The sequence below is a fragment of the Myodes glareolus genome, chromosome 25 (assembly GCF_982192425.1).
Source record: "Myodes glareolus chromosome 25, mMyoGla1.1, whole genome shotgun sequence".
NCBI classification, from domain to species: domain Eukaryota; kingdom Metazoa; phylum Chordata; class Mammalia; order Rodentia; family Cricetidae; genus Myodes; species Myodes glareolus.
In genome coordinates this window covers 32494148-32521285 of record NC_142050.1, presented here as the reverse complement: position 1 = coordinate 32521285, position 27138 = coordinate 32494148, and the positions used below count along the sequence as shown (strand labels likewise).

At 44.6% G+C, this 27138-nt stretch overlaps 1 protein-coding gene across 2 annotated transcripts; it reads right to left on the bottom strand.

The window, feature by feature from the left end:
* Positions 1-258: 258 nt before the first annotated feature.
* Bpgm (bisphosphoglycerate mutase) lies at positions 259-25526 on the bottom strand. Of its 2 annotated transcripts, none has more exons than XM_085683492.2 (3): positions 25371-25526; positions 14674-15334; positions 259-1096 (listed from the first exon to the last, which is right to left on the bottom strand). In XM_085683492.2, the coding sequence occupies exons 2-3, from the start codon at positions 15272-15274 to the stop codon at positions 918-920; spliced, it is 780 nt and encodes a 259-aa protein (XP_085539618.2). In that variant the 5' UTR covers positions 15275-15334; positions 25371-25526; the 3' UTR covers positions 259-917. The 2 variants fall into 2 exon arrangements, with proteins under 2 accessions (XP_085539618.2, XP_085539619.2); XM_085683493.2 differs by lacking the exon at positions 25371-25526 and adding an exon at positions 25036-25167.
* Positions 25527-27138: the final 1612 nt, after the last annotated feature.

Sequence of the window (27138 nt, the reverse complement as noted above, 5' to 3'; positions counted from 1 at the left end):
TCACAGCCCACCTAGACTGGGACACATACCATGATCTGTCACTCTTAGCTGAGGAGCAGCAAATGTACCTGAGCAGCTCCCATCTGCCCATTACCCGGATCAGCTGACTAAAATCTTGTGCACTATACTCTCCTTCCCCAAGCCAGCCTTCCACGCAGAGGTGGTCAGTGTTGTAAGTGCGACCCTTGGAGTGTTACAGGAGACAGCGTCAAGGATAGGTTCCGGGGCCACCCTAGATTTAATCACACATGGAGACACTTTGCTGTGTGCAGTCACAAACTTTATTTTAAACTACCTGTTAAGTACCCAAAGATTAAAGTTCAAAACTAAAAACGAAACAGAAAGAGTATAAACAGCCACAGCTGTGCATATCCTGGTTGCTCTAGTGGCTGAAGACGGTCCCCACCGTAGACAAACAGGACGGCACTGGGCTAGGGGAAATGAAAGCGCCTTGCGCTGTTTTAGTGGCTGGTCACCTTCTGGAGGACCCACCCGTGGCACTCCCCGTTGATGGGTCTCAACGGCCACGGTACTACACAGTAGTCTCACAACTGCTCCCTGGAATGGGGCCTGGCAGTGGTAACTCAGTAATGACTTGTTAAGTGATCAACAAGTTGATCTCCACTTGTTACTCCCCTGTCTCCACAACTCATAAACCAGCCTTGATCAAACCCCTCTGGTTACTAGTCTGTGAACTTTATTCAAACAGGAATAGCAGAAAAGTTCACTCTGGCTTACACCGAAAGCTCTTCAGCATCCTAAGGTCATATCCGGGTCATTATCAATTACCTAGTCATCTACAAACTCAACCACATAGTCTAGCCTTGGGGGAAAGGGGGCCAATGCGGAAAAGAGAAACCCACACGGTAACACACTGAACGCCTCTCCCGCACTGATTCCTGGGCACTCTGGGAGTTTTATTTTTTGGCTTGTTTCACTTTTCCTTGGTCATCCACTTTCTTAATGGCTGCCTGGATGGCCTCCTGGTCACCCAGAAACTGGTGCGGACCAACAGCACGCAGGTTCTCGTCCAACTCCAGCAGGATGGGCACTCCGGTAGGAAGAGTGATGTTGATAATGTCTTCGTCTGAGATCCCTGTTGGGCAGGAGAGAAGAAACGGGGTTAACAGACGTGGAGGAGGTCCCACCTTAGCGTCTGACTACACACTGAACTTGTCCCATAATAACTATGTGCCTAAAACCATGCCAAAAGCCACGAGGGGGGGGCACCTATGATTCCAGGACACCAAAATAAACAAACAAACAAACAAGCAGCATAGACAATGCTCAGTCTGAGAGTTGTATGGAAAACTACTTCTGGGGCAACTTATTACTGACTGTTTCTCATCTAAAACTGAAGAAAACAGAAAACTTCTGAGTGCTAGTCTTAAAAAGAGGGCTTTTCTTTCATTAAGTACAGAATCTGATTCATTTGACTACAAAGAATGTGGTTGGTTTTCTAGTACTTAATGAGTCTCGGTTAAACCTAGTGAAGCAGGACTTCTCCCCTAGAGAGCCAGGAAACACAGCCCTGGGTAGGGTAGTGGGGGGGATCAGGAAAGGATTTTATAGGACGCCAGTGAACAAGGCCTCTTTCTCCTACTGCCCTCAACATCGCAACTGCTAAGGGAAGAAGGTGTGTGTATTGGATGGGTCACCTTTAATACTTTAATGGAAGCAAATTATAGGCAACCCACCTTTGACTACAGGAGGAGGAATGGCAATAGTGACTGTGGTTGTAAAATTTTTATTATTATAACTACTTTTAACTTAACTAAAATTCTGGCAACACACTACAGGACAGTACTGTCCTAAGCACTTTATACGTTCCATAGTAAAGAACTCACGTGTTACTCACAGCTATCTGTGTGCAGATGACAAAACCACCCCCCCAAACACACAGAACAATGACAACTAACAGGGTAAACAAGCTTCAAGATCTATCACCAGCACAGAGGCCCAACGAGAAAGTGAAGTTAAGCAAACAATCCTACTCACAGGAATATAAAAGACTCAAATCAGAATCAATCAGCCAATGAGTTAAAAAATGAAACTGAGACGGTGGGAAAGCATATGACTTTAATTAAAGATTTTTATCTATTTAAAGAAGTTTTATGTTTATGGGTTGGAAGACTAAGCTGGTGGCTCGGTCAGTAACTTGCTTCCCATGCAAGCATGACAACCTGCGTTTGAACCCCCAGCACCCAAGGAAGAAGCTGTAGATGGCAGTGTGCGCCTGGCACCCCAGTGTTGGAAGAATGGAAACTAAGCTCATCGCCAGAAGGAAATGACCACCCTGACTGGCAAGTTCCAAGTTCGGTGAGAGAGGCTGCATCAAAAATAAGGTGGAGCCAGGCAGTGGTAGCACACCTTTAATCCCAGAACTCGGGAGGCAGAGGCAGATGGATCTCGGTGAATCTGAGGCCAGACTCTGAGTCTGAGGCAGAGGCAGGCAAATCTCTGTGAATTTGAGACTACAGAGCAAGTTCCAGAACAGCCTCCAAAGCTACACAGATAGATAAATAGATAGATAGATAGATAGACAGACAGACAGACAGACAGACAGAGAGATGTAGAGATAGAGATAGATAGATAGATGGAACAGTAAAAGAGGAAGACATCTGAATTTCACCTCTGGATTTCACACACACACACACACACAGAAATAGAGACAAAGACAGAGACAGAGAGACAGAGAGAAGTACACACACACACACACAATTTAAAAGATAGCAAATTTTCCTAGGTTAAAATATAACCCAACATAATCTCTAACAAAATTTCAGTTCTTTTTATAGAAATTGAGATGACCTCAAATTTCACAGGGAAATCCAAAGCACTCTGAATAGCCCGGATATGAAAATGAAAGATTTCACAATGTCTGCTCTCAAAACTCACTAGGAAGCTGCCAGAGAGTGCACTACTTGCAGATGGAACACGGTTCTCACTTACGGACTGGCAATAGCTCAATGAGACGCGAGACCAAAATCAGCCTTCACATTTTCAATCAGTTAATTTCCAACGCGTGTACTAAGACAATTAGGTGCAGAAAGAATAACCTCCTCACGGGAGGTGCACACACAGACACTGACTTAAAACTGGGAGCAGAGACCTCGCTGACGGAGCTAAAACTACAGCACGGACTAAACACGGGCAGGAGTGAGGGCCTCCTGGCCTTTGCACGAGGGAGGGCAATGGTTTCTTAGGTGACACCAAGCACGGCAGCAGAAAAGAAAGTGAAATCTGTGTGTACAATTGCCTGGGGTTCAAAGGACACCATCAAGAAAACGCAGACAGCCCAGAGTCTAGGATGATTTTGTTTATTTATCTTACAGTATCATGGGGACCTGCATTTAGACTACATAAAGAACTACTATGCCTTGAAATTACGGCAGTGGCTGGAGAGCTGGCTCAGGGCTTAGCAGTACTTACTGCTTGCTCTTCCCGGTTCAGTGCCCAGCACTCACTGGGCAGCTCACAACCATCTGTAACTTCAGTCCCAGGGGCCCCAACACCTCTGGCCTCCCTGGGCACCCATGTCATGTGCACTGCGGATGTAAGCCTAGTGGCAGTGTCCACCTAGGATGCACAAGACCTGGGATTCAAGTCTCAGCACGGCCAAGAAAATAATTTTTAAAAATAAAATCTTCATAAAAAAAGATAAAACAAGAAACGAAAAGACAAATGATATAAGGTAATGTCAGGCAAACTCTCCGAACAGACATTTCTCCAAACATAAACTGTCAGAAAGCACTGGAGAAGACGGGCAGCATCCTTAGTCTTCCTGGAGATGTAAATCCAAGCCACAAGAAGATACCACTCTGTGTCAATGAGATGACTACAGAAAAAGTCAGATTATAAAAAAGTATTTTCACAAATGCAGAGAGATTAAAACACGGTATAAAGTCAGGAGGTCAGAAGGCTGTAGCATCTTTGGAACATAGTTCCAAATTTCTCAGGCATATGCCTAAGAGAAGTACAACATAAGTCCACATCAAAAGTTACATATAATGCCACGCAGCAACATATGTCCACATCAGAAGTTACATATAATGCCACGCAGCAACATATGTCCACATCAGAAGTTACATATAATGCGTAGAGCATCACCACTGCTAATAGCCAAGATGCAGAAACGACCATCAACCAATGAACAGATCTCAAATGGCTAAACGAGCCTGCTTAAATCCTAAGACTAAATGAACTGTTCTTATACTCCGCACTTAAACCCTGGTCACCCGCCTTGTCCCCTGCTGTTGCGAATACCGAAGGAGAAAGAGAATGTTTTTATTTTTGCTCTGCTCTAGTAAAAGGCTAGGTACTAACTGGACATCCAGTGTTCTCACGGGAAAAGGGGAAGAGCAGGTTTGTCTGGGCTTGAAACACCTAAACACGGTGAACACATGGGCCAGGTTTAGAGGTCACCTCTGGGATTAGAAACCAGTTCTAGGCTTTCAGCAGGTAGCTAGCGCTCACCACATGGTGAAACTCAGATGCAACTGGATCCAGCAGGCTGAGTCCTCGGCCAAGGCTCGAGTAGTTAATGACTCATTCTATGTGAGTCCACTAAACTAAGGCCCCTAGGTTACAATATGTCACTAACAACAAGAGAGCTTTAAGGAAAATGAAATTAATATTCTATTTTAATAACTCCTCAGCCCATTCACATAGGAAACTAATTACTTAGAAATGATTAAAATACTTAGACTGGTTAGTAATCAGTCAATAAGACTTATAATTATAATTGCAAATTAAGAAAAATCCCAAGGAAGTCATTACTTGTTATTAAAATTTGGCATATACTACATGCTTCGTCTAAGAAAGCTAAATAAATAGAATTCCCAAAGCTAGAACAACGCAGCTGCACTGCAAGAAACCAAACTGAACTAGCACTGAAGACCCTATGCATTATACAACCGAAAGGTCATTCGCTGCGACACCAAACAGAAGTTAAAATATGCAGCCAGATATCACGTCTCCTAGCTGGTAACTAGCTCGGTTTTTATTTTTTAAAAATTTTTATTTAGTCATTTATTTTTGAATCACAAGGTCTCATGTAGCCTGGGCTGGTCTAGACCTCACTGTGTAGCTGAGGATGACTCTGAATTTCTGAGTCTCCTGTTTCCACCTCCCAAGGGCTGTGACTACAGGTCTGCACCGCCACACCCACTGTACTCTAGCCAAGAGCGACACCAGCTGAGCTACACCCCATCCCTAGCTCACATTTAATAGAGTCCAAGAACATTCTAGTGAAAAGGCCCCAAGCTGCTAGTCTCTATCACCTTCTTTCCGTCACAGTCCCTCTGGAGCCATCTCCTCGTGTTATGTACTTGGTGTCTTTAGTACTTAACAAAGTGGTACAGGCTTGCCTTGAAGTTGAGATCTTCTATTTCAGTCTCTGGAGGGCGGGGGTTACAGCCAGGTGAGCACCATAATGTATCTACACCATCATGTCAACAATATCTACACCATCACCGCAACAACACCTACACCATCACCTCAACAATACCTTCACCACCACCTCAACAATACCGACACCACTACCTCAACAATACCTACACCACTACGTCAACATCACCTACACCATCACCTCAACAATACTTACATCATCACCTCAACAATACCTACACCACTACCTCAACAATACCTACACCATCACCTCAACAATACCTACACCACTACGTCAACATCACCTACACCATCACCTCAACAATACTTACACCATCACCTCAATAATACCTACACCACCACTCTAACCCTAACCTACACCATCACTGCAACCAGTTGAGATTATTAAAGTGTTTCAAATAAGAAATAATCAAAGTCTAGGAGGAAACCAAGGGAGTAAATCCATACCAACAGTGGAAATTTTAAACAAACTTCTCTTCAGAATGTTAGAGTTACTTCAGAAAGTCAATTCTGCACCTCCAAGCACCCCCTTCTAGGCCACTGAAATGGATGGTAACACAGGAACACACACTGTACTGACTGCAATGCTCCACTCCCTGTCTTCTGGGAGAAGAGCTTGAACGAGTCTGGCTCCTGCTAGGACTATGAGTTCCTTGAGAACTCTGCTCTACCTGTTCCTCTGCGACTCCGGCTCTCCAGGCAATGCCTCACCGTAAGAATACCATCCATGTCTATGCATCTGAGAGCAGCGCTTTCCGGGGCTGTCCGCTAGGATGCAGAAACTAGTTAGATCCAAGGTCCATCGGATACATGAAGGGCAACACAAGTGGATTTACTGCGAATGCACTGTTTATGTATGACTGAAGGTTATAAGGCACAAAGGCTAAAGACTCCACAGCATAAAGCTTTCGCATGAGAGCACTCCAAAGACGGTCCTGCCAGATGGATGGGCAGCTTTGGTGAGATGTCTGAAGGTCGGAAGGAACACATAAGCCCCACAGCAGGCAGGACCCGCGTCTCCCTCTCACTCATGTGTACTCCAGCCCCTGGCCAAGAGCAGGACTTGAATCACTGGCCCCTGGGCATACAGATGAACGGAATGACTTCTAACTTTCTCAGCTTTCAAGTTAAGTCTAGTCTTTACTGTTGAAGTCCTGATTAAAGGCTGTTTTCATTACGAACTGAACAAGAAAAGCGGTGTGGGGCGGTGGGGCGGGGGCTGGGCAGGGGGGCAGCGAGCCAGTTCTTAGCCGGGAACAAGTTGTTTCTACCCAGTGTTAATCAAGTCCAAATTAAATGTGTTCTGGGCGTCCTCCGGCTTTTCTCTAAACTGCCACAAATCTTTTAGCTGCAGGAAATGAAATGGGAGAAGCAGCACTCACTGGAGGGACAGAAGGGTCTGCTACAGGACAAAAGGAAAGCCCACATTTTGGGATTTACAAAAAAGAAAGAAAAACCAGCTCCAGTCAACCCTTTCAACTGCGAGATTCTGCCTGTTCCCTGCCCAGTCTCCTGCTGGACCTCTGTGATAAGAATTCTGTATTCTTCTGTTATCAGTAAGGGATCAAAGGAGAGACCTTGTACTTTACAGGTGACCAGACATTGAATTTTAGGTCCTGAAAAAATCTTAATTTCACATGCATACAATTTAAAGACAGGCTGGGGGAACCAAAGAAAGCAGGGTGTTAAATACTGTACCCCGATGACAGGGTAACAGCTGCTGCCTTAAGATATGGCGAGAGAGAAATTTATTACATTTTATAGTCAAAATCTTATGATATTTAAAAGATAGAGGTTACTATAGATTTTGTGGGTTTACATAAAAGAAAGCTCAGCTCTACCACTAAGCAACTATTTGTCTCCCAGGAAAGAGGGTTTGAACTCATGATTCTGAAAATATCACACTAAATGCCAAAGGTGACAAACACCTTGGGCGCCATCGGCAGCCAGCTCCAGCTGGCCTTTCCTCCTGTTTCTCTCATTTCATGTCACCATTTCCCTGCCTTGCTGTGCGTGCAGCTGCCCACAGTTCTTCAGGGACAGCGGCCAAGTCTTACACAAACTTCTTGCCTGCCATTCTTCCTTTGCCCAGTTCAGAAACTGCCTAATCTTGTGCTTAACCCCAGACTAAACAGTCTACTTCCTCCGGCAAGGTGCAGACCACATCCAAAACTCAGTTTGGTACCTGGCTTTTCCTTCAGTGTGGACCAGCGGGAAACAAACAGGAAGTGACTGTGCCAACCACAAGAAAAAGAAACACACGCCTGTCTGGGACTGTGCAGGACAGGATGCTCTTAGCTCTCCGGCCAGGGTTGGGAGTTTTCTTGCAGCTTAGTGAGAAACGTATCTGAGCCAGTCAGGGGTGGGACCTGCTTTAACCCGGGCTTACTGACAACGTGTAGGTAATTATTTATGCTTCCCCAAACCAGTAAAGGAAATCCCAGGAGGAATTGTCTTACTGTGTAACATCCCATGCCTTGTTTTGTCTTCTGAAAGTAGTAAACATTCTCAGGTTAAAAGTGAAGCAACCTCAAGGTTACATACAATTTACAAGTCACGATCCTATATAAATAAGTCACTTGGCAGGGTACAGGGCAGGCTCTTCCGTCAGGAAGCCTGTCATAGATATTGCCACAAGGTTCCTAAGCTGGCAATCCTTAGGTAAGAATGTTAGCTAACTTCCAATCGGTGACACTTGTTGTCAACTGTGTCGCCCGCACGTACTGGCTCCAGGAGGTTCATAAAACTATTCCTTGACTAGATGTTGTAAGAAGCGGGGTACGGGTGTAAGTGAGGGGAGCAGACGAAAGAAAGCATAATGCTACAGAATATGGTGGCAAATAAGGCTCTGCGATTGAAGAGCCATAATTAAAAGGGTTCACAATCCACATAAGAAACATCGCCAAGACTAACAAAACATACGGTTGGGCTAGGGTGAAGCTCAATGGCAGGGCACTGGTCTGGCAGGTGTGAGGGCCCATGTTCAATCCCCAGCAGCAAAAAAAAAAATGCAAGCAAACTCTCCAGGCATCTTCTATGTAACGTCTCATGAAGGACTGTGAAGGGTGCCCCTGCTGATGGCGCAGACGCGGAAAGGACAGCATCGCACAGTCCAGAAGACTGAACCAGGTGAGTTTCCAAAGGCACAGGGAGGTGTGCTCAGTACCTCCACCTAATTCTACTGACAACCACACGTGGAAGATTACTTTGCGGAACAAAAAAATGAGGTACTAATTAAGGGCACTCGGCTAAGTGATAGCACTGAATGAAGTGGGCTTTTCTGAGGCAATCTCACTACTTTTACCCTAAATGTTCACAACGCAACTCTGATAAGTTTTGCGTACAGACGCATAAACACCTGCAGTGAGGACTACCCCGTAGCCCGACATCCCTCGTCTCCCAAGTTCTCTTGCTGTCATGCAGCCTTCTGCCATTCACCTCTGCTTGGTTCTTTCAACATGCCACATGCATGGGTGCGGCAGTACACAGCATTCTCAGGCAAGTTTCCTTCATTTAGCATGACGCAACGGAGTCACCCACGGCACCAGGGTGCGAGAGCCTGCTTGTTTTAATGGAAGCAGCTCATTAAGTGGAACAACTTACTGATCAGTGATTGATCCCATACAATAAAAACAATGTATGCTATGGAGACAGTAAAGAACAGAATAAAACCTAATATTGAGCCCTGCTTTCCAGGGAGCTAAAAGCCGCATTCAGGTTTCTACACGAAACAAGATATCTATGTAAAATGTCTGGGGCTGTGCTCGGCAGGAAGAGCTCCCAAAAGGTCTCTCTGTACATGGACAGCTGGGCCAGGGAGTGCCATTCACAGAGCAGGGTCACAATGGCAGTAATAATTCAAGTCTCACTTCCTTGCGTTAAATTACCTGTTTAAAGAGCGGTGTGCCTGCTAAGGGTGCCCTTGGCTCTGCTGCTTACCCTATAATGTTTCGAATAAAGAATAATCAAGGAAAAAGCTATTTTTCAGGAAAAAAGTTAAAATTAAAAAAAATCCTGTTTGCAATCCTGCGAAGAAGCTGGGCAAATTGGATTTGGGGCAGAGCTGACAATTCTGACTGGAGAGTATGGTCGCCATGGCCAAGTCACCCGAGGCTTCCTGAAGCTACTAGACTGGGATCTGCCTTCTAAGCACAGGGGGGATCGGCCTGCAGTAAATGCCACAGCACCAAAACCTGAGAAGCAAAACGGCACCCTAAGAATCAACAGGCACACGGCTGAAGTCCAGACGTTTACCCCTGTAGATCAGAGAGCGGCTTCTAAAGACCAGCATCATAGCTGCTTATCTAACTGAGTGACCACTGCTCCCACCTCCGAGTCAGTTCTTAAACAATTCAGAAAGTAGTTTTAAAATTAGTACCATGCTTTGTGTTTGCCAGACAGTTTAAGGATGATATGGGAAGTTTCCCCAGTTCTTTGCAAGACCCTATTTTATAGGGGAAATTTTTTTATGTAAATATTAATACTTATAGAAAGCATGAGTTGGAATCAGGTGCATCTACAACAAACATTTTTACTTTTTTTTAATCAGCATAAGCACCTGGCAGTGGTGGTAGTACACGCCTTTAATCCCAGCACTTGGGAGATGGAGGTGAGCCTATCTCTGTGAGTTCGAGGTCAGCCTGGTCTACAAGAGCTAGTTCCAGGACAGGCACCAAAGCTACACAGAGAAACCCTGTTTCAAAAAAATAAAAAGAGGAAAAAAGATCAGTGTAAGCAATTTGGCAACTTTCGTGTTTACAGAAAGTATGCATTTCAAAGAAAATAAATTCCAATGAATTCAGGTTAGTCGTTAAGTCTAATATTAAGAAAGTATCCATAAAGTAGGGTGACTTTATAATTCGTTGTCTGAACTGGGGCAATTATAATAGTAAATGGTGATAGGAGTCACATCCTGATAATTACTGTACATCAGGAATGGGTTGTGTGGGGCAGGTTGCTACAGCAGTGTAAAGGGCAATCCTTTTACAGCAGTGTAAAGTCGACTCCAAGCGCCGACTCCTCTGAGAGAGTTGAGATGGCCCTCCTAAACCAGTGGAGAAAAGCTTGCATCTAGAGTCAGTGAAATATTTGAGGTCAGGAACTTATCAAACAGTGCAGGCAGCTGAAATCCCGTCACATTAACAGGGGTGATACGGAAGAAACCCTGCTCTTCCAGGCACCATTTCTTCAATCCTGGGAAGGCACTGATGCTTAATTCTCCCGTGTGTTCAAAACCAAGTGTGCATGAAGCCACGGAGCGCGCGAAACCTGGGGGTCACTGTGGGTTTGGGTCTGACTTGGTTTGGCTTTCGTTGAGGACTCAGAAACCTTTTAGGGTTGCCCGACTTCCGGCAACCGCACACGGCTGCAGGATCCCGGGTCGTGATTCAACAACACGTGGGTTTCAGACCCACAGTTAAGAAGCTGTGAGGACACTCTGATTTTGATTTCAATGACTGTTGTAAGAGAGAACAGGTGGCGACAAGCATTTGGGGCACTACCAGAACAATAGACAACGACTTTATGAAATAATCCTAAACTCAGACCCCAGCCCATTTCCCACACATGAAATAACGCCCTCTGTGTTAGGTAGGCAGTCCACAACCGGAAGGCAAGGGAACACCAAGGAACTCCATGAATCCTAACAGCAGTTCGGGCGAGGGCTATCACATGCCAAAAAGGAAAACAGAATGTTCTCACAGGATGGGCGAGAGCCAAAGCCAAGGCTCCCTCTGTTGCCTGCGGTCGGATTTCGAGGCGCTTACCCACGGTGCCGCTTCTGGGGTTATGGACTGAGTCTACCTGCAGCTTCTGGCTCTTGTGCCTCTTCTCCAACGGCAAAGCTGCCATTCTCCCTTGCACCAAGCCTACCATCTCTGGTCTCTGGACCCTTTGTACCCAGGTCCTTTCCTACAGACATCCTCCAGCCTTCTGTTTCTCATGCTTCTACACTTCCTAACTAAGTCTTTTCTTCTCATTCCAACTCCACTGCATTGAATCAAGTATCAAAAAATAAAAACGTTTTAAGTGTATCTAAAGTGATAAGGATTGAAGTTATAACAAAATCATTTCAATTGTATTCAACTCTGAAAGGTCACTGAGCCTTACATAGCCAGCCTTTCGGAAGGCATTCAGAAGGGCCGGAAGCAGTCTGTGGGCTAAAGCTTGCTCGTTTCTCAGAAAGTCCCAGAAGCCTTTTCGGTCCCAGTGGTCAAAGCTAAGCTTTTGCCTTTCTTATTTTATAATCATTATCGATGCATATTTGTGTTACTATCACTTCCATATACTTGCCCTATGCCATTCTTCACTAACCTGAACAATAGCATACTCTTCATATTTTTAATTTCAATGATTTTTATAGAATTAATAAAATATAATTCACATACAAGCTAACAATTTAAAGTGTGCATTTCAATAGCTTTTCATATACTAACAGAGTTATACAACCATCATTACAATCAATTTTCAAATATTTTCATAAGCAAGTCAGTACCAAGTTACTCTCAACCACCCTCACACTCCAGGCATCCCCAGCCCTGCCAATACGCACAGTGCTCTATGTCTATCTCTGGATTTCTACCTCTTCTGGACATGTTTTTAAAAATTCATTTTGATTTACGCATATGTATGTGTAGTTGCATGAGTAAATGCCACACATGTGTGGGTGCCCTCAGAAGCCAAAAACGGGTGTTAGATCCCTTAAACCTGGAGCTACAGGTTACACTGTGGATGCTGGGAGGTGAACTTGGGCCTTCTGGAAGAGGCCCTCTTAACCACTAGGCCATCTCTCCAGTCCCTATTTTGCACATCTTATAGAGAATCTATACTGTTAATCCTTTGTGACTAACTTTCTCATATTCATGTGATCTCAACATTCACCCGTAACAGCACATACAGTACTTAACTCCTTCTCACTGCCGAAAAAAAATATACTACAGCGTAGCTATAGAACATTTAGTTTGCCCACAGTTGGACATCTGGGTTGATCTACTTTGTGGCTACTATGAATATGCTGCTATGAAAGTTTATATACAAGCCTAGTGTAGAAATTTTCATTTCCCTTGGGAGTCGATATAAGGTGAACTGTATTTTCCCCCCAAAACAGATATGTTGAAGACTCAACCTCCAGAACCTCAGGCTGTGACTTTATTTGAAATCAGGTCTTTAACAGAAATAAGTCAAAATGAGGTCACTGGGGCGGTCCCTAACTCAATGGTGTTGGTGTCTCTGAGACGACATGAAGCCATTTGGACAAGGACCCCTACCTCCACAGGAAGAGGATATTAATGATGGTCTACAAACTCAGGGAATCCCAAATACCGACAGCAAACACCAGCATCTAGAAAATACAGAGTCAGGACACAGGGTATAACCCCGCCCAGGCCTTAAAACTTAGAACTTCTAGACTCCTAAGATGAATTCCTGTTGTGCTGAGCATCCTACTCGGGGCACTTCCTTTATAGCTATGCTAGGACGCTCACATGAGAACGAGGGTAGGAGTGGGGGAGCTGGGTCATGCGCACAGCACACTGAACCCCTTTAGGAAGCTGCGAAATTGCGTTCCATCTGATCAGATGATTTTTCAATAAATTGCTAGCACATTGAAAGTTTCCCTTAACTGCAGACAAGTCTTTTAACGTCCAGCCTCACACAGGTGTTTTCCCTTCACTTCTACCACGGTGATGGCCTCTCACCACCATTGGTAAGACCTTTCCTAGCTCCCTTATAGAGATCTTTAACAAACAGGAAATGATCAGTGTGCTAGTCGGGGTGGGGAACATCTGGGGAAGAAGTGAGGATGAAATGGGACTTAACAGCAGGAAACTTTTCTTTAAGGGTAATCCCTTAAAAAACTTTTAAGCTAAGGGAAACAGAACACCTTGATGGAGACACTGGCATTTTCTTTGGGGAAAGGAGCCTGGTCATGATATGATCTAAGTTCCATCTTTGTAAAAGAAGTTGCATAGAATATAAATTCTGTCAGAAACATTGGAATTTTTTATCTCAGTTTGTTGTTCTAAGTGGACCCTCAACGCTTTAAACAATAAATAATTATAATCTGGTAATGATACAGTTACTTATAATTTAATCACATTTTGATTTTTCTGAGCAATTAAGAATAGACTCCTTTAAATATCTGAATAAAGAAGCTATATACATAGACACAATAAGGTAGCCACCATGTTTATCTAATAAACTTTGTAACAGCTAATAAAGTTTGTAGATTATAGACTCCGCATGACTAGTGGCTGCCAGGTATTCAAGAAATGACTTAGGTCTTGATAATGCCCGGAAACTTCGGGGAAGATAACCATGTGGTAAAATGTTCACACTGAAACTTCAGCGATCACATCACTTTGTGATCGGCGACACATCTCTACTATCCCGTGCAGGGCTTCCACCGTTCTGACTCTGCAGCCTCTTCTGGGAAAGCAGAGAACGGTTAAAGCAAAGGATTCTAAGACCTGCAAGCCCTGCCAGTGACGAGGCAGGGAAGAGCGGTGCAGGACAGACAAAGAAGCAGTATGGGGTCTGGCAAGGGACAAGATGAGAGACACAACAGGCAATCGCAAGGCACCCCGGAACGGTGAGCCCAGCGTCCTCAAGAGTTCTTGTTTAGAGCACAGCATCAAGTGACTGAAATGTATTGAGGCTCTCCAAGCCCTTAGCAGAGATATACAAATATGCCAATTGTTTTATCTTCCTCCTCTGACAGTCTCATAGGCAGTGACTCAGCCTAGTCTGGAAAACGGGGACCCAAGGACTGCTCAGGAAATCCAGGTCTGAAAACACACCCACAATTGTTTGTAATTGGAGGAAAATAGACAAAACTGAATCCTAGCTAATTTTAAACGGCTCAAATCAATGTATATCCAATCCTTAGCCTCTCTGACTTTTACAGCAGAAGCCATGTGACCCTTTGGACCAGAGCTCGTCAAAGCGCAGAGGCCCCAGAGCGGCAGGTGTCACCAGTACCTGCTAAGAAAGGCCAGGCCTTAACTGGACCTCTTGATTCTGAAACTCTCAGGGTGAGACCCACAGCTCTGTCACACTAAACTCCCCATGTGACTGATGCATACTGATGTCTGAGAATATCTGCCTCAGCCACGACGACCACCAAAGACTACAGGATTTGGGGGTTAGAGGACAATGACTTCTTAAATATGAAGTGACAAGGGGCACAGAGAGGGAAGAGTACTGTCAATTCCCAGAGACACCCAACTACAACACTTAGCTAGCTAAAGCAGGACAGAGAGCCGGTACCTTCCAGATGTTTCAGGAGGGCTCGACTGCTGTTCCCGTGAGCGGATATCAGAATGGTTTTGCCCTTTAGTATTTCAGGAGCAATCCTCTCCTTCCAGAAGGGAAGAAGTCTCTCCAGAACATCCTTCAAGCTTTCCGAACGCGGCAGTTGATCCAGGGACACGTCGCACACCTTATACCGCCGGTCACTGTAGATCTCATGGAAGTAGGGATGGGATTCCTCAATGGGAGGCGGGGTCACGTTGTAGCTTCTCCTCCAGAGCCTCACCTGCTCTTCACCGTGATTCAGGGCCATTTTCTCCCGGTTGAGACCAATCAAAGCTCCGTAGTGACGCTCATTGAGACGCCAGGAGCTCTCCACAGGAACCCATTCCTGCCCCAGCTCCTCCAGGATCAGCCAGGCTGTGTGAATGGACCGGTTAAGAACGGATGTGAAGACAAGATCAAACTCAAAGTTCAGGGCTTTGAGTTGCTTCCCACAGTTCCGCGCCTCCTCCAGTCCTTCACTGTTAAGTTTCTGGTCCACCCAGCTACAGAATCGGTTCTGCTTATTCCATTCGCCCTCTCCGTGTCTCAGTATAATAAGTCTGTGCTTGGACATGCTGCCGGCTGAACGTCCCTGGTACTCTCAGTGGGATAATGTTCAAGAACAGCAGCGTCTCTAGAAAGAGAAGAAAAAGATACAGATTATATTCATTATTCAAATGACTACCCAGTAATGGAGAACAATTATACGACAGTCGGTTTCTAAGATAAACTGAAATTCCTTTGAACAGTTCTGACGTCAAAGATCTGGTGTGCATACTATGGCACGTCCAGGCACACTCTTCAGATAATTACAGACAAGCCTGCTGACTTACATTTTCTGATGGCTATATAGTATGTTAATTGTATGACATAAAATGGCGACACTCCGTTCTAATGGTGTGTTTCTACCCAACAAGTAGGCAGTTTATGCTTATTAAGGAGACGACGAAATAGATGAATTATAGATCTCAAAAAGAATGACTGGTAGCTGGGAGTGCCCAGCTCCGAGCAGCTGACTCTACACAGAAAGCATCCTTCTCCTTTGGAGGTTTCAGTGTTTTTCCAGCCTTATCTTATTATGGATGTCACGAAACATGCTAACTCGGTGAAGCACTACACCTACGTCACACGTTCTGACAGGTGACAACCAGCCCTCTGATGCTACGGACTCACACATCTAGGGTATGGGAAGACACATTGGTTCAACACTCCAACAGAATTATAAATAGTATAGCTGGCCCTAACAAGAGCAAATGTAGTACTCACTGAGGCAATTTTTCACCTGCTGTGGGCAGGAATAAATCCGGATGCAAAACAAGTTATCAAATGTAAGCAGCCGAGAGGTGCTGCCTGCAGGAACAGATTAACAGGAACAGGTCTGTGAGAGTGCAGGGAACCACACTGATAAGAGGGCCTTGCCTCCTCCTCCCCCGCCTGCAGAAACTCTACTCACATCAGCAACAAGTTGTGAGGAGAATCTAGTAGAGCTGGCCAAGCAACCCTAAAGCAATTCCGAACTCCCTTATGCTGCTGCTACGACCCTAAAGATCTCTGTTCCGTGGAGAACCAGGAGACTCGGCTGCATCAGTCTGTCTGTCACGCAATGAACAAGAGTGGTCACTGCAGACACGCATTGCTCAGCTGGCCTGGTCCATCTCCACCCCACTGGTTTCTCCACACTGAGGAGCAAAGATTATGTGAACAGCAGGGCCTGGCTTCTGCCAGTCTTGGCAACTTCCAGTAACTGGAGGTTTTCTGGCCTGCTGGAGCTGTGATTCGCCCAGGGTTATAGAACAAGCAGAGACAAAGTTTGCTGGAACCTGCATCTAGATTGTAGTCTCTTTTAGTAATTCCTGGAGATTCTGGAGGGGAAAAGCGCCGATAAAATAGGGCTTCAGGAATAAGGGGTGGTGGTAACCGAGGTGGTGTGTAAGTAGCTGAACGGCTACAAGAGTTAGGCTTGAAATTTCTTTCTTGCTGAGCATCAGGTGTGAAGCTTTGGTGACTACGAAGGAGGGATGCACCCAGTGTCTGGGAGAACCAAGGCTCGGGTGCAAGCATCTCACGAGGCTGGGAAACTGCAGGGAGACAGCACAATGCCCACCCTCTCAGTCTTAGAGGGGCAGCAAGGGGGCAAAAGAGAGAGGAGGATGAAAGGCATCTGGGAAGCACTTTGCCAGGGGACGCTTCAGGCCCAGGGGTAATCACATGGACGAAGGTCCAGCTTCAAGGATCTGGGAAAGATCAAGCAATGAATTCATGTGGATGGGTGTGGTGCACACAGAGTTAGAGTTATGTGTTAAAAAATTGTTTGTTTGGGGGGTACAATGTATGTGTGAATATTCTGCCAGTATGTATGTCTGGGCCTGATACCCTCAATGGCCAGAAGAGAGTGATAGATCCCCTGGAACTAGATGTTGTGACAGATGTTGTTAGCCACTGTATAGGTGCCGAGAATCAAAACCAGGTCCTCTCGAAGAGCAGCCAGTGCTCTCAACTGCTGACCCATCTCTCTGGCCCCAAGAAAAGGTAATTTTATATTCCTGCTTTGAAAAGTCTTCTTCAGCCAAGTAATAGAAGCTTGGGGCCTATTGAAAACCATACTCAATCTTGGAAATCATGTGTTTTCCTTTGTGGGTAAGAAATGAGAGGCATGCGATCAACTGTTTCCCTATTCAGCCCTTAATTTGGCACGTCGAGCACGAAGCCTCCGGGCTAAACAGTTAGGGAAGGAATTTTCCCCTCCAATGGGGAAGGGCATCATCTTAGTGTTAACTGTCAAGCTGACAGTCTAGAGTCAGTTAGGAGGCAGGCCTCTGAGCAGGCCCGTGGGGATGATCTTGGCTGTGTAACCAAGGTTAAGAAGATTTGCCCACTGCGGGTGGGGCACCCAGGACTGTATGGAAATGGAGAAGGGGAGCTGAACTCTGGCACGGATGCATTAACACACTGCTCTGCTCTCGGCTGTGGGTGTAATGTGACAAGCTGCTTCCCATTCCTGCTGCCTTGATTATCCTAACACTGTGGACTGCTACCCGGAACTGTGAGCTAAGCAAACCGTTTCTCCTTCACGCTGCCTTTGTTGGAGTACTTTATCACAGAGATGGAAGAGAAACTAAGACAGGCGTGCTGGACACATCCTATAAGCAAATCAGTTCTCAATCAGTTTTGGATTAGAAATTATATCAAGGGAATCAAATGCGTAGCGATGATTATCAGTACCCAGGTACCTACTACTGAGCTTCCCAGTGTCTTAATCTGTTACAAATCCTTCTAGTTTTTTTTTTAAAAAAAACAAGTCTGATTTCCTTTTTACTGAATATATATATTCACTATATATATATATATATATATATATATATATATATATATAGTGGAGCAGAACAGTACTAAAGCCACAAAACTATGAAAACATAACACTTCCCTTCACTCTGACACACAGGAGGTAAGCAAAGGATAACATGGCAAGCTAGACCGTCTATCTCAGGTAAACCAAACTTCCTGTTCTCTAGCTTGGCACTATCAACTAATCTCCTACTGAACAAGCTGGCGAACATGTGCAAAGGCACTGTAGAGTTGGCAACCTTGAAGATATCTCTCGGTATTTGTTGAAGCTGGCCTACCAAATGTTTAGCAATAGATATGAAACGCCGTCGGTTTGACAGGTTCAAGGCAGGGGCTGCGAACTCAAACATCTCTACCAGAAAGACTGGCGTGAGAAGAAGGCACCACCGGACTACGGCAGTGGTCAGAACGGTGGTGAGTTCGGTGACTATGAACACAGCGGGGACAACTTATGAACAGATGGGGCTTTCCTACAACCTGCACTTGTCCTTTCTTCCCTCCTCACCACAGGGCGGGTTGTCTGTGTGTGCACGTGTGTTCGTACGTGTGTGTGTGTGTGTGTATGTATGTGTGTGCGTGTCTGTCTGTCTGTCCATGTAGTCTTGGTTTGGGGGATTTAGGTTTCACTTTACAGACGAATCATCTCCACTCACAACCTGGCCCTTCAGATCTACGCGGCCATTTCAGAAACTGTACTGAAGCACGCGAACACAGAGGGAAGTGTAGCTTGTTACCACTGATTCTCGTCAGGTCAGGCAGTCGTCGCAACTCACGAAGAGCTACTGTTATAACTAGAAATAAATTCCTCACATCCCAAATTAAAACCCATTCCTTTAAAACCTCAAGCTTCATTTTTGTTTCGGGTTAAGTCTACCACCCTGCCGTTGGCTCTTAAGGGTGCTCTTTTGTCCCTCAGAAGTGAACTGGCACCAAAGTTAGGCGAATTCTCGATTAGTTTACTATCAGAAAAGGCTACACAGATTACTACTGGGCTATTATTTCCTAGAGTTTCATCCTCTTATTATTTATTTAATGTGAGTGTGGGGGTATTCACACACACACACACACACACACATATACATTAAATAAATGTCTGAATGTCTGTCTGTGCACCACATACAATATGCCTGGTGCCCACAGAAGCCAGAGAGGGAGTCAGATCCCCAGGACTGGACAGACAGTTTGAGCTGCCATGTGGGTGCTGGGAATTGAACCAGGGTCCTCTGGATGGGGCACTCAGTGCTCTTATCCGCTGAGCCATTCCTACAGCTCCAGTTTCTTTCTTTTAAGACTATGGCCAGCCTGAAGAAAAAGTTTACTAAACCAACATGTTACATGACTCTAGCTCATCTTTCCTTTCCTTTCTCCCCACTGTTTTTCCTTCTTTCTAGACATTTCCTTCTTATTATGATTTATGGGTACATGTGGGTCTGGACATGTGTATGTGTTTATATGTGTATGTATGTGGGCATATGTATGTGTATATAGGCCAGAGGTTGCTGGCCAGGTGTTTTCCTCTATTGTTTTCACATTATTATTATTATTATTATTATTATTATTAAGATATGACTTCATATTAAACCTGGAGCTCACAGATTAAACTCTCAGATTAAAATCTTTAATATAAATTGTGGGGATCCTAGGCTCAGGTCTTCATATTTGCAAAGGACTACACCATCTTCCCAGTCCTAGACATTATTTTCCTAGTCCTCTACTTATGAACGTGTGCCTTGTCCACTCCACTGCAGTGATCTCTCAGGGCCCGTGCTGCTCGGACCCCTCTGAAGCCCATTACTTCCTCAGTGACGAATGCAGCATTCTGATGCTACATTTCCTCCAGCTCTCCCACCCTCACAGCCCGGTCTCGGTCATCATGGTATCCTACCCCCACCTATGTTATGACGGTGGTGTTGGAGGTCTCAACCGCAGCAGGTAATTCAGGGTGCAGGCTCCCTTCAGCCACTATTCATGCAGAAGTTTCTATTATGCCCATTTTACAGAGGCAGAACTGAAAGGAAGAACTTGCCTAAAGCAACCAGGTTGTACATGGAAGAACTATAATTCAGTCTTGGTTGGGCCCAAGGACACATGCATGCCCTGAACCATTCTGCTACACTGATACTGGAACCCAAGGCTCTGACCTCAAACCTTGACACCCCAATTTTTTCCTTACTATTTTCAACACATTAAATGAACAACTCATATACTGAAAACCCAATCCTCATGAGCCTTCCCAGACTAATCCATTTCTTCAGCTATCAAATGCACAGAACTACGATTTGGGCACACCACAATGGTAAGCCTGTGAGGACCACGGCTCCAGCACAGATGACATCTTCAAGAACACCAGTGTGGGAAGATGTTCATGCTTGTGTGTCACTAAAAGTGAAAGCAGTTAACATCATGAGAAGCTTTGCATTCCTAAGTGAGGAAGAGTAGGAAGGGAGAAATTATCTCTCTGTTCAAGGACACGACATTACTTAAGGTGGATTCAGAAAGATAATTAAATTTAGATATAAAAAAAGGAATGGAGTTCTAGCCTAAGGTAACAATCAGGAACAGGGGCACAGAGGGGACAGTAGGCCCATTCAATAGGCTGGAGTTATAAATAGGCGGCTATGCATCCTGATTTGCCTCTAACAGGATTGTTTTACACTTTTTTCCTTCCTCAACATTATTATAACTAAGGCCTCTTTCACACCTAAGTGTCCCATTTGGAAGATTATATGGTCACTCTGTATAGCACATATCAGAAAGTCGGCAAAGCCTAATCTAGAAAGATAAAACTGAATAGAGGCTCAAGGAGGACCTTGTGCCAAAGAATGGAGACCCTTCTATAAATATAGAGACATCATTAAAGGTTTGATAGCTTGCATTTGAGGACCAAGCAGCATTTATACTCACAGAGAAGTACAAATATTAGTTGTGAAGGGTTTTGCAGTAACCCTGGTAACACATAAGGACAACCTGGACCAGGAAAATGGCTGTTAAATAGGAATAAAGAAGGTAAGAGAGAAAAAAACTATAATTTAGCTGAGATGCTAAGATGTTGGCAATAGTCCCTGTAAAAATAAAGACCGTGGATTTTTTTGGCTTTGCAGACTATTTGATCTCTGTCATAACTAAGTACAATTGTATAATTCTGTCTCCGTGGCTCAAAGTATCCACATGTAATGCATACATGAGTAAATGTGATGTAATTTGATGATGGCATCAAAATTAGAATCTCATATAATTTTCATGTTATATATTTTTATTACTAGGTTAATTTTATCCATTTAAAAAAGCAAAAAAAAACCAAAATCAAACAAACAAAAACCAAAAATACCCATTTATATCTGTGGTTTATACAAAAATGATGGTATGCTCTGATATGTAAGTCCTGGCCTAGCTAGACACCATGCTTGGATGTGTTCTTTACACCAGTATTTCTGGCCTTAACCAGTATCCCATCACAGAGGACAGTCCCAACGTTGTAAAATAGCCGGCTTACAGAGTGAGACAAACAAACCAACACAAAATCACCAGCTTTTCCTCTTGGCCAGAACTGCAAAGTACCCCAGGAAGTGGAATCCCTTTCACTGTTGATTTTATTCCTCGTGGAATAAACCGCTAAGCACACTGAAGTCAGTCTGAGGACCCAGTTTGTGATCAACTCAGTATTTAGGAACAGGTTCACGGGGAACTACGGGGAAGCGCTTCACCTGCTAACCTCCTACAGAGCATATTCTCTGATCTGACACGCTCTCCTCTCTTTGTAAATCACGCTGCAGGGTTCTGCACCGAAGCGAACGTGCATTTGTTCAGAAGCAGGTGCTGTGCGGTTGTCTGAGCAATACAGAAACAAGCAGGTGACTTGAAAAGCACTTCTCACAGGTTACTGATAACCTCGAAGATACTACATGTTGAAGTTTCATATATGCATTTCATACCTATGGTGAAATTCTATCTAGATTAGAAAATCAAAGATTTTTCCCCCTATAAATGTCACCATGAAACTATGCTTAAATATTAGTATTCAGGGCCGGAGAGATGGCTCAGCTGTTAAAGTCTAGGTCCACAACCAAAAATAAATATTAGTATTCATTTGACAGAAGCAGAGAAGCAGAGAGCTGCTAGGTGAGCGGGGGCCATGCAAACAGTGACTGCAGTGACTCCTGTATCTCAGCACCTCGAAGGTACAACATTTGCAGCACGCCCATCTGGCTACTGTTTCCAACTTCTGTCCATCATTAAGCCATATAATTTTGCATATTCTTTCCCTATCTGTTTACAAATTAACACTGCTAGGACTTTGCTTCCTCCTTCCCTCAAGAGTTTGAAAAGTAATGTACACCTAAGACTCATGAGAAGATGGAGAAATCACAGTGCAAAACAGAACCTAAAACCTTTGTTTTCTTCCATTTTCAAAGTAGCAATAATATGTCAAAGAATATAAAAAAAAAAAGGGACATGGGGCCAGAATGATTTCCATCCAAAGCTTACTTTTAAGAATTAAATAGCCCAAACCGCCTCCGAATACTCTGAGGTTTTCCTTAGTTCAGATCCTTACTGCACAGCTTCCAGCAATCTCTACTTCCCACTGCACGGGGGGTTTAACTTTATGGAAGATGATGGGCTCTCTTTGAAGGCAAAGAGAGAGACTACCAATGTCTCCAAGCAATTAAAAAGCATCAGTGTTTGAGGCAAAGAAAACCTGGAAACTTAATTCCTTAGCGTTTCAAGCATTGTAACGAAATATGCCTTTCCCAGACTCACGTTCAATACTAAACATTCAAACATGAGTCCTAACGGCCCTCCCCATGCCATTGCCTGTCACCTCCCTCAGAGCACCTCTGCATCAGAGGCTGCGGCTCATGCTCTGCAACCCTCGCATCCTTCACCCTTCCATCTACTAACACCCCCACTCTCCCGGCCCCACAATGTGCTGGAAGGCAACACATCACAGCAGGTAGCTCCCTCTTTCCAGGGAAGAGAAACGTGTAGTGCTGAGATATGGCCGCGTGGTGCTTGTTCCAGTCTGCTTGGAATCACCAGTGTGTGGGCGATACCCACTCAAGATTCTTCTTTTCTATCTCCGGCGACTTCCCAGCTACTTCCCTGAGGTGGTAGATTTGTCAATCCAAACTGTGTTCATCAAATCACAAAAGTCCAAAGTCAAAAAACCTGGGCACAAGCCCAGCTTAGCTGCTTATGGACAGTTTGACCATGCACATATTAAATTCTTAGAAGCCCCAGGCTCCATGTCTGTATGAATAACACAATCATACATACTCTCTTGGGGACTATTAGGGAATAGTAAACGAACTACGGTAAAGGACTCTTCCAAATAGTGAGAGGTAGAAAGGACGAGGCTTCAACTAACTCATGAAGACTGGTATAGACTGCAGACCTGTCAACAAAGACCCTACTGGGCCGATGGTATGAATATATTCAAAATCTAGAAGTAAAGTAACACGAAGGGAAGGTTAGAAAAGAGAAACTTGGGCAGAAGAAAGAAAACTGCAAGCAAATGATGGTGAAAGGGAAGGTGGAGTGGATTATGCCATCCTAGAGGCTTATCAACTACTGTCAAATTCCGTAAACCAAACGAGTTAGCAAAAGGGGTTAATGTTAAGTCTCTAGCCTACAAAGTATTTCAGCACCATATATTCTTAACGAAAGGGTTTTGCTATCGGTATCTTTTGATCCAGGGTCTCACGACGTGGCCCAGGCTGGCCTTGGTTTTGCAGCAAATTCTCTCGCCTCAACCTCCTAAATCCTGGGCTTACAGGAGCGTGGCACCATGCCCAGATAGTATTACCTTTTGTTCTGTTTCTCCATATAAATATCACCTCACACTTGACTTCAATTCCAAGAACGTCCAAGAAGCCACCAGTGCAAGCATTTTGTGCCCTCTGTTCTCTAGACACACAAAGCTGGATTCGTGGATAACGAACTTAGATATATCAATCACTACTTAAAGTGAAACAACCCTATTAATACAACAAGCCATAAAAGACAAAGAGGAAGAGAAACTAAAACAAACAATCCAAACACGAATAGTGGAGTAATGAGATTAAGACAACATTTTTTTTTTGCTACATTATATTTCTATACTCTTCTCTCTTTTTTTTTTTAACCATGATCTGCTTGGTTTCATTCAGTTTAAATATGGGCACAAAAGAACATGTCCTTGAGGCTGGGCACTTTTGTTTGATACAGACTTTATACAGAATTCAATATAGCAAGATTTTCTTTGTGGACTTGGTAGTGGAAGTTATCTAATCATCTTTATTATTTTTAAGTAGACTTTAATGAGGGTACGGGCCTCAGAAATCTTAACCTCTGCTTTTTCGAAGACGCAAAAAATCAAAACAGATCACTGAAATGATTTATTTAAGATCACTCAAACAGTAAGAACTGCTGAACTAAAGCCAGAGCCTTGGCTTCTAATTCACGGTGTTTTAATTATGCCATTTGGTGGAACTACGCCTTTTAAGAAGCCAACACTATCCTAGGCATGTGTGAGGTGCCATAGCAACAGGAAGATGGGCTGAACCTAGTCTCTGGGTTCAGGGAAGACAGCTTTACTGCTTTTATTATAGAAACATCAGTACCTGCTGATAAAATGTGCCGGTTTGCTTTTTACTTCCTTCTGAAGGAGACTGAATTCTGTTAGTTAAAACTCACAAGAGCTATAAATCCCTCCCTAATTTAGAAGGGAGAGAAGGGGTCGTCCCTCCCAAAGTCTAATAGTTAACTAAATTACAATTTTTCATGTCTTTTGACCTACTGTAGGGAAATGCTGACTCCTATTCCCAAGAACAACAGGAATTACACTTTTTGGAAAAGCGGTGGTGACGGTGTGTGTGCGTGGGGGGGGGGTGTTTTTAGTGACCCCCTCAAAAAAAAAAAAACAAAAACCCTGCAATTTGGTTCCAGAGATCAGTACTTACGAGACCTCTTTGCCTTTCGTGGAGTTTTTCTCCCTTCCCCTTATTAACTTACAGTTTTAGGGTCAGGTCTGCCTCCTTCCAGGGAATCTACCAGCCAAGAGAACTTGCCACACAGTGTCTGAGCCGTCCAGGAGGTAGAGCTCAACATTCCTAAAAGCCACCATCACTCCACCGCTGGGCTCATCCTCCTGAAAGATGCCTTCTGAGAAAGGGACAGCTGAGAGCTGGGGGATCCGTGAGGGTCGCCGCTTGAGGGGGTGGAGCGGGCATCAGATTCGCACCAGCTACTAGAGCCTGGCAGAATAGGAACTGGCCTTCTCACGATAAAACACCACGCCACTCAGAAACTCTCGCCACTGTAGCATTCTACAACGAAACCACACTCACCTGCAAAGAAACCACCAGCAGCAGCCGCTCCTCGGCGACTCCGAGCTGTCGCTGCCAGCCAGCCTTCATCTCTACCACCGGCACCGACGCTCTTTTCTAGCCCAGAAGCCAGAAAGGGCAGGACCGATGGCGCTGTGTATTGGAGGACAGAGCCGTCACTCACCCATGGCCCTGCCCTCCCACCCGCCCACCGTGCAGCCGGGGTTCTTTCCGTTTTCCCAAAGCCCTAGGGTAAGAAGAGAGGTTTTGATTGGCTTAATGAGGAGACGGACGCACAGATCAACCAATAATATGGTAGTTTTGGTGTGGGTGGGCGGGTTTTGATCGTAGAGACACAAACCCTGGAACGTCTCTGGGGCAATCGAGAAAGCTAGGGCATGCGGGGCCCAAAGAGCAGGCTGAAGCTCTTGAAAGAGGTGTCTCGTGAAACTCCTGCCCTGAAGAGCAGGACCAGCTGTACCGTGGAAGAGACGAGGTGATATTCCCTTCAGTCAGCGGAAAATTTCAGTTCTACCTGGACTGAACCCGGGCGATCCTCATGACAGCTCGTTTGCCCCACATATTTCTGCGTTGTAAATAGAGATTAAAACGACAGCCTTTAAACTGTCCGATTTGTAGTTCCTTCTTTCTTCCTCCTAACATTAGGAAGGGAGGAGAAAGGAATAATAGAATATCCTAAAAATTATCAGAGCGTGACATGGCGCATGGGGAGGAATTGGAGGAGAATTGTAAACTTGGAAAATCAGTTTCTGAAAAGAAACCTAAGAAAATGCCAGCTTGTCGCTCGGAGCTGGCACCAGAGCTGGGAACTTCTAAGCAGGCTTAAACTATCACACAAGTTTTGAAGCACGTGTGTCAGAATTTGGGGATGGATGAGAAAGATAAGAAATGGTATGTTTGCCTGACCACACGGGAAAATCCCCCTTCTTGATTTCCAAAAGCTGTTCTGCCTAGTATTTAGTGTCTCCTGAATTTTTCCTAGTTAATTCAATAAGCAAGTCCAATAAGTTTGTGACCAGCTAACAGGTTTTCAGATCACTTGTTATACATTTAGGAAGATAATCTTGCCACACTTTCAACTTACGTGACAGTTTATGAACTGATGGCCCATGAACTAATGACATTCGATCTACTTGTAGCAAGTTGTACGTCCCACTTACCCATTTTAGAACATGAGAATTGCCCCGGGGTTTTCAAAGAAGAGACGTTCATTTCTAGAAGATTCAAAGTCTGGCAGCTCTGAGCAGGTGATTGGCCATCTCCAGTAATAGCTGTAACTTGAACAAGGTTTAACTAGAGTTCAGGTGGGAACAGTTTAAGACAGATTCCCAGTCTTCACACTTGCTAACCTGTTCTTCCCTTTCTTCAAGCAGATGAGGACAGGCGAGGCTGAAAACAATTCCGCTGCACTGTGATATCAAAGCATCCTACTTTGGAAATATGATGGCAGCCATTCAAAGCCAATTATAAGAAACAGTCATACATAGCAAGGTGGTGGTGACACACACCTTTAATCCCAGCACACAGGAGGCAGAAGCAGGCAGGTCTCTATGTGTTTGAGGCTAGCCTGGTCTACAGAGTGAGTTCCAGGACAGCTGAGGCTACCTAGAGAAACCCTGTCTCCAAAACAAAACAAAAAAAAACCATGCAGCATTTGACATTTATGGATACTCTGAACCTAGGATTGCTGCTCATTTGATTTTCTTTGATGTTATGAATACCAGTAGTGCTAGCTTGTCATAGAAAACTTTAACAGTTCTTGTCTTTC

Excerpts from the sequence above, each read along its gene's own strand:
- Bpgm (XM_085683492.2), bottom strand. The coding sequence starts at position 15,274 with ATGTCCAAGCACAGACTTATTATACTGAGACACGGAGAGGGCGAATGG. Across the intron at positions 1,097-14,673 it reads CCTCCTGAAACATCTGGAAG|GGATCTCAGACGAAGACATT; the intron begins GTACCGGCTCTC and ends CCTGCCCAACAG.